This window comes from Pinus tabuliformis, chromosome X, assembly GCF_031772625.1.
Source record: "Pinus tabuliformis cultivar Carrire ecotype Pingquan chromosome X, CPIR1, whole genome shotgun sequence".
Lineage (NCBI taxonomy): Eukaryota > Viridiplantae > Streptophyta > Pinopsida > Pinales > Pinaceae > Pinus > Pinus tabuliformis.
In genome coordinates this window covers 144,531,258-144,547,701 of record NC_142308.1, presented here as the reverse complement: position 1 = coordinate 144,547,701, position 16,444 = coordinate 144,531,258, and the positions used below count along the sequence as shown (strand labels likewise).

At 41.5% G+C, this 16,444-nt stretch overlaps 2 protein-coding genes across 2 annotated transcripts in view; one reads left to right on the top strand and one right to left on the bottom strand.

The window, feature by feature from the left end:
• Nucleotides 1-16,444, top strand: part of SOX (sulfite oxidase) — a 348,282-nt gene that overhangs the window by 317,418 nt on the left and 14,420 nt on the right. The window lies entirely within an intron of this gene.
• On the bottom strand, nt 120-10,846 carry LOC149138870 (transcription initiation factor TFIID subunit 6b-like). The gene is made up of 4 exons (XM_089448349.1): nt 10,696-10,846; nt 7,095-7,287; nt 5,551-6,902; nt 120-502 (listed from the first exon to the last, which is right to left on the bottom strand). The coding sequence occupies exons 1-4, from the start codon at nt 10,844-10,846 to the stop codon at nt 120-122; spliced, it is 2,079 nt and encodes a 692-aa protein (XP_089304475.1).

Genomic DNA, 16,444 nt, shown 5'->3' with positions numbered 1-16,444 from the left:
GCTCCACATTTCGAAGTCTACATGCACTATTCACATCCTCTGCATGGTCAACGACCACTGACATGGCAGCAATGGTTGGACCTGATATGATAGAAAACATGTCATGATCAAGGAAAGGTCTAGAATCGCAAAGAATAAGGAGTTTTCTGAGATTTCCGAATGAGATCAATCCACTGCCTTGGTGTCATCTCAGGAATAGCTAGATTTTGATCATATGATGTTCGGATTTCATTACTCATAATAGAGTGGTATAGTTCAGACAATAATTCTCTTGGAAGATCTTTCCCACCATTAATGCGCCTGTTATTCCTGATAAAATCAATTTCTGTCATCTTTCTCTTAACTTGCGCATTATGCTGATCTGTGTTTAGCATAACCCCTTTTTCAAAATTTTCCATATTCATATCATCAACTTTATTTATATCATTGTCATATTCAACACTATCAACATTTTGATCGAATTCTTCTTCTTTCACATTTTCCTCTCGACATGCTTTAACTTCTGCAATTGATTTTTTCAAATGCTGAAATGCTTCTTGAATTTCACTAAAATGTTCAATGCGTTCACGACGTGAATGTAATGGCACATTGTGCGGTGAACTGCGTTCAAAGGCCCACATGATTATATCGTGTGCCATGGCTTTGATACCACTGTAGCATAAAAACTATGGCTGAAGCAAGAAAACTGATAGCTTGTAGGCTTGAATGTTAAAATACACAAAAGGTATTTAAAAATAATAATTTATTAATATTTATAAAAATGTATATGATGATTTGAATGTACAATGAGGACCCTGCTTTTATACCCTCGCAGGTGACCCTTCGTGAATGGGCATGTCTTTTAGACATGCCTTTTCACTTAATTTAATGACTAATTAACCTAAATAATATTTAATTATTTAATATTTATATTTATTTTATTTAGCTAATTGTTATGAATTATATTCTTAACAACCTTCCCTTGACATTGTCTTCTAAGGATAAACTCTTCCAATTTCAGGATTAGTTTCGACCAACTCTCCTTTTTCCAATTTGAGCTTTGTTATTCCCATGTTTTGCTAAATATCGGAATGTCATCCAAATACACAATAACAAAATCATCAAGAAAAGGTCTGAGTACATCATTCATTAATCTCATGAAAGTCGCAGGAGCATTAGTTAAGCCAAAAGGCATAACCAACCACTCATACAATCCCTGCTTTGTCTTGAAAGCAGTCTTCCATGCATCTTGTTCTGCAACTCTGACATGATGATATCCACTATGCAAGTCTAACTTGGAAAAATAAACAGCTTTTTTCAGTTGATCCAAAAGATCATCTATGCGAGGAAAGGGATAACGATTTTTGATTGTTATCTTATTCAGTGCTCGGTAATCAATACACATTCTCCACGAGCCGTCTTTCTTTCTCACCAAAACGATTGGTGACCCACATGGTGATGTGCTAGGTCTGATGAACCCCTTCTCGAGCAACTCCTGCACCTGCTTCTTGATTTCTGCATTCTCTAAAGCGGACAACCTGTACATTCCAATGTTAGGCAATAGAGCATCTTGTTGCAAATTAATTTCATGCACTATTTCCTTTTTGGGTGGCAGACCTTTAGGTTTTTGAAACAAGATATCATACTCTGAAACAACTTTTTCTAAATCAGCTTGTTGTTTAGCATTACAGCCCTCAAATACATTGGTTTTATCAGGTTTCTTTTCCTTTACGACCATCAATAAGAATTGTTTGCATGAATTTATCGTTCTTTTCATCTGCCCTAAGTTTATGAGAGTATAATTATTCTTGAACTTATGAGCTCTTACAAAGTATTCGATTCCATCTTTAACGAGTAGATACTTGTTCTCAGCTCTATAGAAGATAGCTTTTCTGTCATACAAGTAAAGACTTCCTAAAACAATTCCACATATATCCAAAGGAATTATGTCTAACTCAACCTCATCTACAAATGCTGACCCAAAAGAAAACTTGAGTTTGCATTGTCTAGTCACTTGTAGTTGTGTTTTATCATTTAACCATCTTAATGGGTATGGTTTCTTATGAGGTGTAGTCAGTAATCCCAACTTCTTTACAAATGCTTTAGAAATTAAATTTACTTGTGAGCCACTATCAAAGAAAGTATCAATCTTTTGATGTTTGGAAATAACTCGAATATGGAAAAGCTCATGCCTTTTTCTCTCATTTTCTTCATCAATAGTAGATTGTTCAAAATTATTAGTAGATGCTTCAGAATTCTTACCTTTTATACATGTGGTTGCAATGGTTGTTTCAGCCCCTAAGTCCGACTCCAAATCTTTCTGAATAGCTGCAGCAGTCTTCTTCTTTTTGCCCTCGAACTTCTTTGGTCTCAGCTCCGGATGCAGAATCCAACAATGCTCATCATCATGCCCATCCTTCTTACAGTGAGTGCATGAAGCCTTGCTTTTCTGTGCAATGTTGGCCTTCCTTGCTTTCCATTTCTGCTTTCTTTTCTCCTTGTTCTTGCTTGCAGTGGGTTGGGATGATCCCCCAGCTTTTGGATTTCCATTCTTTCCTCTAGCTTCTAGATGAGTAGCTTGAACAGATACCTCATCTATACTAGTGGGATTAAAATGAGGATAGTGTGCCTCATGTAACTGTGTAGACCACTGATGTACTTCAACCATTGTTTTAAGATTCGGTCGGCTCGGAACCGACTTGGTCGAGTTGGTCCGAGCCGAAAAAAAGAAAAAAACAAAACAAAAACAAAAAAAACCAACTCGGCAGAAAATTCGGTTCGGTCGGCCGAGTCAGTTATAACTCGGCCGACTCGGTCGGATCCATAACTACTCGGCCGGGTAGCTGACAGTGGCCAGTGAACCATAAAAACACACTTTTTTTTTATTTTTTTTTAATTTTCCTAAGTGTGGGGAACTCCAAAGGGGTTTATGAATTAGTTTGCTGGTCTTTGGGGTCCATTCCCCTCTCCCAAACCCTAGTATTTGATCATATTGCCCTACTAAGGCTATGCTATTCATGGTAATGTTAAATTCTTAAAGTAAAAGTGACTTTCTCCTTAATCTTCATTTTCATCCTTTTACTTAAATTTTTAACATTACCATGAAATGACTCAGGATGTTTGAGAGTAGTTCCGGCCTCATTAGATTTCATATGGAGAAAGTAGAATTTTAGATTTCATTCAAAATCCAGCAGACTTATCGGTTTTTCAGGATTTCAGGATTGGGGTATTGCAATGTTTCCATTGAATTTTCTCATGTATTAGGGTATGGAACTTGTATTTAATCAAGAGCACCAATCCCTCTATGTACCTTGATGTTAGTGACGTTGGTTGTTGAACTCCTCCGGGATTCGCTCCCAAACTGGGAACTTCCGAAAATGTCACTCCCGCTCCCCGCTTTTGCTCCCGCTCCCAAGTAACACTGAGCCAGATGATGTTGGCAACTCTAGCAGTAGCCAGTAGTACTGGTCACAAATTTTTGTTGTAGAGGCCATTTCTAGCCTCCTTGGTTATGTGTTTTTGTTTTGATATCTATATCATCATCGTGTATGTATTGGACAATGCATTGGGTGCCATTTTAATATAATGGATATATTCATGAGCCTACTTTGATCATATGTTCTCTTCTATCTATATCCTAATGTTGTGTGTTTGGAAACATGAATGAAAATCTTTAAAATTATGTGGTTTTATAAAAAATAAATATTTAATGTATTTTTTACAACGACCGAGTCATTAAAATCGAGTCGATACCGAGTCGGAGTCGGCCCTCGGCCGAGTCGGAGTTTTAAAACATTGACTTCAACAAAGTCTCAGGTGAGTCTAATGAGATTCCTAGAATCAATGCTTTCTTTCAAAATTCTTGGGTGTATCCTTGTACACTTTGCCCTTTCAACTGTCGAAGAGTTTGCCAGCTCATCATGGGTCGCTGCATGTAGGCCAATGGATAGAACTGCTTTTTGATTGCAGAAATAAATTCACTCCAAACAAAAATAGTCTTACCGTGTCTCTTCATGTCAGCTTGAGTCCTGCCTTCCCACCAAACAAAGATAGTGCCTCCAAGGCGTAGGCTTGCCAGCTGAATCTTGCTCTTGTCTGAATCAATACTCTGCAATAAACATCAATTTTTCTAATCCAATTGTCCAGCTTTTTTGCATTCAACTCTCCATCATATATTGGTAAATCAAATTTAACATCTAGTTTAATCAAAGATGTCTTCTTTTTATGTTCAGGGCTATTAGGAGGTGTGAGAAAGCTTTCTTCTTTCCCTTTGCCTTTTGAGTGGTCATGGAGGAGAGACTCTTCTTCTCCTTTATCTTGTTTGGAGCCTGATGAATCTTCATCCTTGTGTTTTCTAAAGTTCTTATACATTTCCTCAACCATGGACCTTATGGCTAGGAAACTATCTATGAATTGAGGGTCTGGCCCCACAGAACCTTTGTAGCATAAAAACTTATGTTGAAACAAGAAAACTGATAGCTTGTAGGCTTGAATGTTAAAATACACAGAAGGTATTTAAAAATAATAATTTATTAATATTTATAAAAATGTATATGATGATTTGAATGTACAATGAGGACCCTGCTTTTATACCCTAGCAAGTGACCCTTCGTGAATAGGCATGTCTTTTAGACATGTCTTTTCACTTAATTTAATGACTAATTAACCTAAATACTATTTAATTATTTAATATTTATATTTATTTTATTTAGCTAATTGTTATGAATTATATTCATAACATAGCCTCTCCCTTCAGAAGCTTTGTCCTCAAAGCTTTTAATACTGGGGTTTTCTTCACTTAGTCGTTGTCGATGTATACAACTTGGTCATTGATTCGTCAAGTAGCTTCTCAGTACTATTTCCTTGGATTTTTTTATTTTATTTTGTTTTTTTTACTTTTCTTTTCAAAAGCTTTTATTTATTTATTTATTTTTTTAATATATATATTTGTATAATTTTTTTTAATAATATATATATATATATATAAAAAAATTTATAATATTGTTTTTTTAATAATATATATATATATATATATATATATAATTTTTTTTTATAATATTGTTTTTTTAATAATATATATATATATATATATATATATATATATTTTTAATTAATAATTTTATTTTATTTTTTACCTACCTTTTTCATATAAAAAGGAAAACACAAAGGTTCAACCGATCATCCACGTGTTTGTTATAACACTTTATGACCTCGTAAGTTATGTTAATAGATATAACACACACTGAAGTCACGAGATAGGAAAAGACAAGGGAACGAAAATGAAACACTGATGGTTGTTCGGTTTTCGATGAATAACACTATGACGGTTGTTCGGTTTTCGGTCCTCAGAAGCCATTCCGTCATCGTTTTTGCTGTATTTTCCCCAGGAGTTTTGAGGATCGAAGCGTTCTCTGTTGGCTTTATAGCTATTTAAAGCACAATGAGTCGACATCCGGAAGTTAAATGGGCCCAGAGGTCTGATAAATTGTATTTCACAATCGAGTCACCTGATGCAAACAATCCAAAAATGAAGCTTGAAGCCGATGGAAAGTTTGCTTTCTTTGCAACTACTGGGCAAGAGCAAACACATTATGAGCTTGACTTTTACAGAATCAGGCAAAGGTTCAGATGACAGGCTGCCAATAGAGCCATCAATTACAGGTTTTTTCCAGGTCTGTTGTGAAGAACAATCTGCAACAAGCTTGCGCTTACTTAAGGGGCTTGACAACTTTCCAGGAGAAGCAGTATCTTTGGCAGGATGCAGTACTGTAACCACTTTTGCAGTGATCCTTGGGGTGGCCCATGTAGGGGAAGGTAGAAGACCTGGAAACAATCTTAGGCCTTTGAATATGCATCTACCTGCAGCATGCAGTAGAGCCCCATATACTCGCCAAGCTTCAAAACGCTTCATTGCATTCTTTTGACTCTCGAGGTACATTTCTGGTTCTAAGAGTTGTAGATAAGCTTCCAAATTTGGCAATATAAGCAAGCGCACCACGCTAGGGCCCAAAGCTGCTAGGCCTTGAACAGCACCATAGTGTTGGGTCGCCGCTTTCTTTGGATCAAGAAACGCGTGAAGAAGAGTCTTTGTCACCCGTGACTGCAGATTGTGGTATACATGACCATATCTTCTACATATAAATGCAACAAGCTCTGCAGTGAAATTTCCAAGTCCCCAGTGATCTTCAGATGGTTCTTTCCCTAAACGCTTGGAAACAAGACAAGTAATCACCGAGGGCATCAACTGATGTAAATAAGGTTCAATGTGTATGTTTGAGTTCTGTAAAAGACTCCGCACCACACGCATCAACGCAAAAAGAAGAGAATGATCTTCTAGACTCCTGGTTACCTCATTTGAAATGAATAAAGTGAAGTAAGGAACTAAAGGATGAAGCCCTGTATTTGTTGACAGACTAACTAATGCTTCCTTGAATAGTCTAGAATCAGATCCCGTAATAATCAATTCACATATTTTCTCAAAATACAGTTGAAGTTCTCTTGACAAGACATGTTTGACAGGGAGTTTTACATCAACAATAAGCCCATCATCCTTGGTTTGTTCAGTCTTTTTGTTCTCGGAGGGAACTCCCAGTGCTTCCGGGAGAGAGTTTTCAAGTATAGCAGGTTGAACTCCTTCAATAGCTAGCCAATGAGCAACAATTGCAGTGTCCAAAGGAGCTCTTGGTAATGGTGTTTCAGTAACATCTTTGAATTCCAAATCCTTATCATCAATGTAGAACAAATCTGTATGCCCCACTGCTCTCTTAAATCTCAACGGACCTCCCGAAGCAAAGCCATAAACAGGCTCCACATTTCGAAGTCTAAGTGCACTATTCACATCCTCTGCATGGTCAACGACCACTGACATGGCAGCAATGGTTGGACCTGATATGATAGAAAATATGTCATGATCAAGGAAAGGTCTAGAATCACAAAGAATGTAAGGAGTTTTCTAAGATTTCTGAATGAGATCAATCCACTGGCTTGGTGTCATCTCAGGAATAGCTAGATTTTGATCATATGATGTTCGGATTTCATTACTCAAAATAGAGTGGTATAGTTCAAACAATAATTCTCTTGGAATATCTTTCCCACCATTAATGCGCCTGTTATACCTGATAAAGTCATTTTCTGTCATCTTTCTCTTAACTTGCGCATTATGTTGATTTGTGTTTAGCATAACCCCTTCTTCAAAATTTTCCATATTCATATCATCAACTTTATTTATATCATTGTCATATTCAGCACTATCAACATTTTGATTGAATTCTTCTTCTTTCACATTTTCCTCTCTACATCCTTTAACTTCTGCAATTGATTTTTTCAAATGCTGAAATGCTTCTTGAATTTCACTAAAATGTTCGATGCGTTCACGACGTTAATGTAATGGCACATTGTGCGGTGAACTGCGTTCAAAGGCCCGCATGATTATATCGTGTGCCATGGCTCTGATACCACTGTAGCATAAAAACTATGACTAAAGCAAGAAAACTGATAGCTTGTAGGCTTGAATGTTAAAATACACAGAAGGTATTTAAAAATAATAATTTATTAATATTTATAAAAATGTATATGATGATTTGAATGTACAATGAGGACCCTGCTTTTATACCCCAGCAAGTGACCCTTCGTGAATGGGCATGTCTTTTAGACATGCCTTTTCACTTTATTTAATGACTAATTAACCTAAATAATATTTAATTATTTTATATTTATATTTATTTTATTTAGCTAATTGTTATGAATTATATTCATAACAACCTTCCCCTGACATTGTCTTCTGAGGATAGACTCTTCCAATTTCAAGATTAGTTTCGACCAACTCTCCTTTTCCCAATTTGAGCTTTTGATTTAGTTAGCATTCAACAGCTAAATCTAGCACAAGCTTGTCTAACCCTAAAAGCCTAAAGCTCTGATGCCACTTGATCTGAAAATCACGTGTGAGTGATCTCAGTTAATTAATTAATGAAGGTATTACAGACTCATGTGTTGGTGTGAGTCTATGTTATCTTAGGCAACGGATCGATAAGATTGCAAAATACAGACACTGGAAAGCAGTAAGAGAAACACAAGCAAATGCAAAACACAACAATTTAATAAGGAGTTCACCCAATCCTCCTAGGCTACGTCTCCGGTCCAGCTTTCAGTGGTAGCCTTTTCTTATTGTGGTTTAAGCAGAGTTTTTACAATGAGGAGCTCAATTTGAGTCACCTGAAACAGAGGATGCTTAGTAGGTTAGTTCTTGGATTCCCCAAGCCACTAAAGTACACAGACTCTTCCTTACCAAGTCTCGACCGCACTGGTCTTGATGGGATGAGTCCAACTTGGTACTCAGTTGCCAACAGATATCCTCACAGGGATTGCTTGAACCTCTCAAGCTTGATTCTATCTGCTCGATGCTGCCTTAGCCTAGGGCCCGGTTTTGGAGCGCAGGGCCCGCCTTCGGTTTTAACGCTTTTCCCACAATTTTCGGGTTTTCCTTGTGACCAAGCGCTTGAGGCTTTTCCTTCTCGAGGGGTTTTGCCCAGCAATGCACGATTAGCGCTAGTCGTGCATCAAAAACAGCCTCTGTTTTCTGATCTGAGCTTCCTAACTGCCATTTTTGCGCCATGCACAGTCCCCATGGGCCAACGATCAGCGCGCTTTGGCCAAAGGTCCTCGTTGCTCTGTTGGCTACAAATTATCATTATCCACAAGTTATTCCTGATAGCTATACGATTTCTTGAAGTCTGTCATTCATTCTTAAGTTTTAACAGTCATGGAGTTGTTTGAGGATCCAATTCGGATCACTCACCACATCAGAAGGACTCGACCTTGGACAGGTCCTTCTTCTTCTTTCATTGTTCCCCCTGTCCTTGACTAGGACCCTCCGATGTGAGGGCCACATTCTCCTCCTCCTTCACTTGCTGCGACCCACTACTTCTGCCACTGATGGAGCTCTTCAGTAAGTCTCGCATCAACTCCTCTTGCAGCAAATTGGCCCACATTCTGTCCCACCTTGGCAAGGTTTCTTTGCCTAAGATGCTTTGGACGAATATCTGCCACTCCTCGAAGACACTATTGAGTGCCAATTGTACTAGCTTTGTGGCTTGAGGTGCTGCTCCAACAACTAACAACTGATCTCGGATCCCCTGAATCTTGGTGAGGTAGGGGTCTATGATCTCACCTTGTCACTGGAGAATCAATGACTGATCCTTCAGCTCTGGAGGCTTTGCGTCACCCTCTACGTGTCTTCTGCTCAAAACTGCGTCACCCTGGGTAGCTTCTGCGTCACCGCTTTTGGGTATTACGCTGCCTCTCTGCTTTGGATCCTCTGCTGGTTGAGAAATCGAATTTCCTGCCTCCCAGACTCACACCCTGGCTTCCAACAACTGAACTTCGAATTCCCTCAGTAGAAACTCGACTTCCTCTCACTCACTGTGTTGCCTCTGCGTAGGCCAGCGTTAGCCTTCCTCTGGATGTTTTTCTGTCCTTTCTCTGCCTTGTACTCTCTGAAAATTCCTTCTTTCGGATTCTCACTACCACTCTACTACAAGATCAGCTCAATTGATTTTCCTCCTGAGAACTTCTCACCTCAAAAAATCGATTTTATCAATCTCTCTATGTGTTTTCCAAATGACCCTCAAGCCCCATCTTATATCTTTCTATTGGACAACCAACGGCCTAGATTAATACATAATCAAAGGCTTAGATCGTTTTGACTTGATCCATGGCTTTCTCTAGAAGTTTCACCCCTGATTAGATTAATATCCATTAATATTTTAATTTTCCTAAGTTTAGACTTAGGAACCCCATTAAAAATATTAATTATTTTAATAAAATCACTTCTAGGTGCAATTTACCAAAACACTTTCTAGGTTCTTTGGAATACTTGCGCCCAATTCTCCCTGCAAAATTTGAGGCTTATAGCACATCCGATGCTACCCCAAATCTACACTCCCTCTTAGTGAGAAATGTGCTCTAGCAATAGACTACCTCTCTGCATATTGCTCTGACTCTGAAGCATCGTCTCTGCGTTGTTAATGTCTAACGTACTGTCCACCAACCACTACGTTTCTACTGCTACTGTATTGCTGTGTTTGACACTGCCATTGCCAAAGCTACATCCGTGCTACAACTCCCTCTCAAATGTTGCATCTGCTATGCTGCTAGCATTGCCATTGCTAACACTACATCCATACTGTAACTCAGTTGCTGAGAGGAGCAACTGAAAACACCCACGACTGGATAAGTATCCAATGGATACTACTTGGTGCTGACATCCTGACTGTTGCTAGTCCCACTCTGCCTCTAAAGCCACTACGCTGCTGAAGCTTTGCTCTATGCCTCCTCGCACTGTTGCCTCCCTACTTTGCACTGCTCAGCCTCTAGCTCTCCTAGCCATTGCATTTGTCAAATCAACACTCCATGGCACCAACTAAAACTCCACCATCCCGCTACTCCTGATCATGGGCTCCTGTAGCAAGGTGATGATCCAAGAGGTGGGCTCCTCAAGGATCCTCCCCATCTACAATCCTCCTGACTACAACTCTATATCAGTGCACCTCCCTCTTGGACATATCTCGGTTGTCATGGCAAACTCCTCATCAATCTTTGCGGCTGCAACCTTTGGATCATGCTTCTCATCCTTGTCCTTTTTCTTCAAAGGACACTGGGATGCATAGTGGCCCATCTCACAACATCTGAAGCACTTCACCTTGGAGACTTCCTTCTTACGTCTTTGTTGCCCTGACTGTCCCTTCGATGCAAGGGTTGCGTTATCCTCTTCCTCCACTTTCGGCTTCAACACACTATTATTGCTGCTCCCGTCAAGTTTTACCTTGAGCAGGTCTCTCCTCAGCTCTTCTTGTTTCAGTGCTTCGCACATCTTATCCCAATCTGGCAATGCTGCCCTGCCCAAGATATTGTTGAAGTTTCCAAGTCTACCAGTTAGAAACCCTCCATGCACTTTATCTGATTTATTCCTACCTACTTGTTCTGTTACTTAACAAGTTATTTTCAATTTAAATACTGAAAATAAACACTAGTGCATGCTCAACATATTACAGATCAGCCACTAAAGGAAACAGAAACAATCACACCAAATGACACCGTTATTTTTGGACCAATGTCCCCGGAAAAACCCAATGTGGGAAAACTGGTGCAGCTATCTGAGGGTTTTCTTATTAAGCAATATCAGAGTACAATCTGGGTGCCAAATCCGGCCTACCCAACAAAAAATTTCCTTGGCAGTAATACCTCTCAATTTGAGACAAATGTCCCGGCTGAAACCCCGGATAACCCTTTCAGCAGCTCCTTAGCTCCAATCTGCCCCAAAAACCCCAGCATCTACCTTTCTGGACTGCATCAACCCCTCTCTGCCTAGCACTAGCCTTGCGTCACCCTGAATGGGTCTGCATCAGCCTTAGGAGGCCCTACATCAGCCTTCTGGCCCTCTGCGTCAGCAACGCTAGCCTCTCTAAGGCTCTGCACAGCTCCCGGCTGCCTCTGTGTGGCCCTGTGTGAGCCCTGGTTGCTACTGCATCACTCTCTTTGGCTACTGCGCTGCTCTTCTGGCATTATCTCTGCCTCTCTATCTCTTTGTACTCAATGCCCCTCAGCTGCAACTTTGATTATTGATTCTATCTCTCTTAGCAAACCTCGCTTTAGAGAATAGAATCACTGATCACTCTGGTGTGCTCTCCAAGTGACCTTCAAGCCTCCTCTTATACTTTTCTCATTGACATATTAACGGTTGAGATTAAGTCCCTAATCAATGGCTAAGATTAGATTTGGCTTGATCCATGTCTTTTGGACCATTCTAACACAGTTTCATATTATTTCGCACTAATATTTTAATTTCCCTAAGTTTAGACTTAGGGACTCGATTAAAAATATTAATTATTTTAATATCTCTTGAACTGTTTAGAATCTGCCCAAACCCTTTCTGGGTATTAGAGATCTCATGTGCCCTAGCTTCTCCACCAAATTTCGTGGCTAGAGCACATCCGATGCTACCCCAAATCAACACTCCCTCTTAGCGAGGACTGTGCTCTAGCAATACTCCTTACTGAGTATTACTTTAATAATCTGGCATTGGTCCTTGTGTTGATGCTAGGCCTGCTGCCCACCATCCTTTTCACTGTTGTATCCTGTACTGCTGCCTATGGTTCTGCCACTGCCACTGCTGCATCTGTAGGACAGCTCCCTCTGCATTCGTGTTGTTGTTGGTCCTTTCTCCCAGCACTGCATCCGTGCTGCTGGTGGTCCTTTCTCCCAGCACTGCATCTGCACTGCACCTCCTCTCATCATGTTGCATCGTGTTGCCCACTGCTGCACTGCAACTCAGTTACTGAGAAGTAAGTAACTGATCTCCCAACTATGACCTCTCTGTTGGGCTAGAGACCCTCCTAATGTTGAAGCTCCCTCTGTCGCTGACAAGTGCTCCCTCTCTGACCTCTACGTTGCTGCAACAACTCCCTGCATCTCGCACCATTGCACACCTCTCTGTGCCATCCTGCACTGGTGCAACACTCCCGTGCCTCTCCCACTTCTGCAGCGTGCTAGCCTCGTGTTGTCTCGGGACTCCTGCTCTGTAGCTCTCTCTGTTGCTCCATCCACATCCATCTCTACCCGACTCAGTCAGTCCTGCTACTCCTCTTCGAGGCTCCCGTAGCAAGGTCTAATCCAAGAGGCTGGGTACCTCGAGGATCCTGCCCCTCATCGCCTATAGTCCGCCTGACTACAGCTCGATGTCTCCCCACTTCCGCTCTCAAGTGGTACATGTGCACTCATGGCACAGTCATCGTCTGTCAACACTTCCTTCTCTGCCCTTGCTGGCGTTGCCTTAGTCTTGGAAGACTCTCTCTTACTCTTCTTCCTTGGACACTGGGTCGTATAATGACCCAGCTCCCCACAGTGGAAGCACTTGATCTTGGAGAGATCCTTCTTCTTCCGCTTTTCCTACTTTCCCTCAGATGCTAGGGCAACATCTTCCTCCTTCTGCTTGACTTTGATCCCCTTGTTGCTGCTACCCGTCTTTGACTATCGTCTGATCTCTTCTTAGCAAAGAGCAGCGCACATCTCATCCCAAGGTGGAAGTGTCCCTCTGCCCAGTATACTCTGGAAAAATACCTCCTAGTCTTCTGAGACAGCATTCAGGGTTGTCCTCGCCATCAATTCCTGATCCGGCGTGGCTTCTATAGCAGTCAACTGATCTCGAATCTCATTCAGTCCTCCGAGGAAGTTGTCAATCGGTTCTCCCTTTTTCATCTGTTACGACCTCAACTGATTCTCTAGTAATATTCTTCTCTGCACAGAAGTATGTTGGTACAATTTCTTCAGGGCCTCGCACATCTCATATGTCATTTCCTTCTCGGCAATGTGTGGTACTACCTGGTCCTTGACCCCGTCAAGGATGATGCTCTTGGCCCTCCCCATTGCCTCCTCATACTTGTCGTTATCATTTGGGTCAACGGAGATAGTTATAACCTTCAAGGCGAAGTTCTTGACACAATTTCTGTCAAGTACGGATAAGATTTTGGCCTTCCAGACTGCGAAGTTCGACGCTTCGTCCAGTCTGTCCCGGTCTCTTGCTCCGTGTAGTGCCATGATGCTCTTCTACTTCCCTCCTGGAAGTTCTCGATTTGACTCCCTCTGTGTCTCGATTTCCCTCCTAGGAATCCTTCTGTCGATGTTGAGATGCCCCCTACTCTAATCATCTGTGCAACCGCACCACTAATCTGGGTTTCTCGGCTAGAAACCCTCGGTAGCAGCTCCCTCCTCTTGGCCTTGCCTTGTCAGGTATTGTTCTGACTACAGTACCTCACCAGCTCCACTCTGCGATGTTCCCACAGCCTTCTAAACCCCAGCAACCTGAAAGTGAGAGCTCCTAGGTTCTGCGCAATCTCGGCACCAGCAACCCGGCCTCCTCAGTCAACTGCGTCAGCCCTCCTAGCTTCTGCGTGGCTTTGCGTGAGGCTCCCTTTGCCTTCCTTAGCCTCTGCGTTGCCTCTTCCTGGCTCACCCTTGATGACGCAGGCACTGTGTCACCCTTCCCTTGTTGTTGCTCTACTAGAAACAACTTTTGTCACCTCGAGACAACTGTTTTCTACTACTATTGCTCCGCTCGACTGATGTCCTCAGTCCTCCTATGATCTACAATCACCCTTTGATACCATGTTGAAGTTTCTAAGTTTACTAGTTAGAAACCCTCCATGCACTTTATCTGATTTATTCCTACCTACTTGTTCCGTTACTTAACAAGTTATTTACAATGTAAATACTGAAAATAAACACTAGTGGATGCTCAACATATTACAAATCAATAACTGAAGGAAACAGAAACAATCACACCAAATAACACCTTTATTTTTGGACCAATGTCCCCGGGAAAACCCAATGTTGGAAAACCGGTGCAGCTATCTGAGGGTTTTCTTATTAAGCAATATCAGAGTACAATCTAGGTGCCAAATCCGACTTACCCAACAAAGAATTTCCTTGGCAGTAATACCTCTCAGTTTGAGACAAATGTCCCGGCTGAACCCCAAATAACCCTTCTGGCAGCTGCTCAGCTCCAATCTGCGCCAGAAACCCCAGCCTCTGCCTTTCTGGACTGCATCAGCCCCTCTCTGCCTAGCGCTGGCCCTGCGTCACCCTGAATGGGTCTGCGTTAGCCTTAGGAGGCCCTGCGTCAGCCTTCTGGCCCTCTGCGTCAGCAACGCTGGCCTCTCTGAGGCTCTGCACAGCTCCCGGTTGCCTCTACGTGGCCCTGCGTGAGCCCTGGCTGCTACTGTGTCACTCTCTCTGGCTACTGCACTGCTCTTTCGGCACTATCTCTGCCTCTCTGTCTCTCTGTACTCAATGCCCCTCAGCTGCAACTCTGATCACTGATTCTATCTCTCTTAGCAAACCCCACTCTAGAGAATAGAATGATTGATCACTCTAATGTGCTCTCCAAGTGACCCTCAAGCCTCCTCTTATACTTTTCTCGTTGACATATCAACGGCCAAGATTAAGTCCCTAATCAACAGCTAAGATTAGATCTAGCTTGATCCATGTCTTTTGGACCATTCTAACACAGTTTCATATTAATTCACATTAATATTTTAATTTCCCTAAGTTTAGACTTAGGGACTCCATTAAAAATATTATTTATTTTAATATCTCCTGAACTGTTTAGAATCTGCCCAAACTCTTTCTGGGTATTGGAGATCTCATGTGCCCCAACCTTTCCACCAAATTTCGTGGCTAGAGCACATTCGATGCTACCCCAAATCAACAAATACTCTGGACAAAGATATGCCAATCATCTAAGACGGAGTTTAGAGCCAATCTCACTAACTTCGAGTCTTGAGGAGTATGTCGCTGCTAATTTTAGGTATGTTCTATGCTGAGGAAATTCACTTCAATTTTCCATTTTAGCTTAATATCAGCTCCAAATTAGCAATCACATTTAGCATGATAGTAAAACGCAGATAGAACATAAACATAAATCACAGAAGACAAGCAAATACAAGAGAACACAAGATGTGGCGCTAGCCAGGGACAAAACCCAATGTGGGGAAACCCTTGATCAATTCTTCTTATGTTCTTCAATAGTCCAACAAAGAGAGAGAGAGAGAGAGTACATATACATCAAAAGTCAACATTTTGACTAGTCAAAATAAGAGCAGAGATCTTCAATAAGAAGATAACACATGAGGTAGTTGATCTAAACTCAGGTGAAGGCATACTGCTTCCACTGATTCTCTAAAGTAACGTTGGAATTTCTAAGTTTAACCCGTTAGAAATTCTTCTTGTACTATCTGATTTATTTCTTCCTACTTGTTCAATTACTTAACAAGTTATTTACCATGTAAATATTGAAAATAAATACAGGTACAGTATCAACACATATAAATCATCAACTGAAAGTAAACAAGCTCACAAGTGACACTATTGTTTTTGGACTGATGTCCTCGGAAAAACCCAATGCGGGAAAATTGGTGCAGCGATTCAAAGGGTTTTATTATTATGCAGTTTCAGAATACAACCTGGGTGCCAAAAATGGCTCACCCAACAGAGAATGCCCTCGACAGCAGTACCCCTCAGTCGAAGACAGATATTCTGGCTAAATCACTGGATGAATGATCCCACAGCAACAGTGCAGCTTCTACTGCTCTACGTCACTTTGATAGGGACTGCGTCACCCTATCCAGCTCTCCAACTCTCAGTCTGTCCCACAAACTTCTCCCAGTGCTGCCTCTAGGCCCTACGTCAACCTCTCTAGCCCTGCATTAGCCTCTCTGGCCTCTGCGTTAGCTTCTGGAGCCTCTGCGTTAGCCCCTAGACCCTCTGCGTCTCACACGCTAGCCCTCTCTGGCTCTGCGCAGCTCCTGGCTGCCTCTACATGGCCACTAGCTACCTCTACGTAGCCTCTAGTTGGCTCTGCGTCAACCTCTCTCGGCTCTGCGTTGATCCTCCTGGTACTAACTCTGCCTCTCTG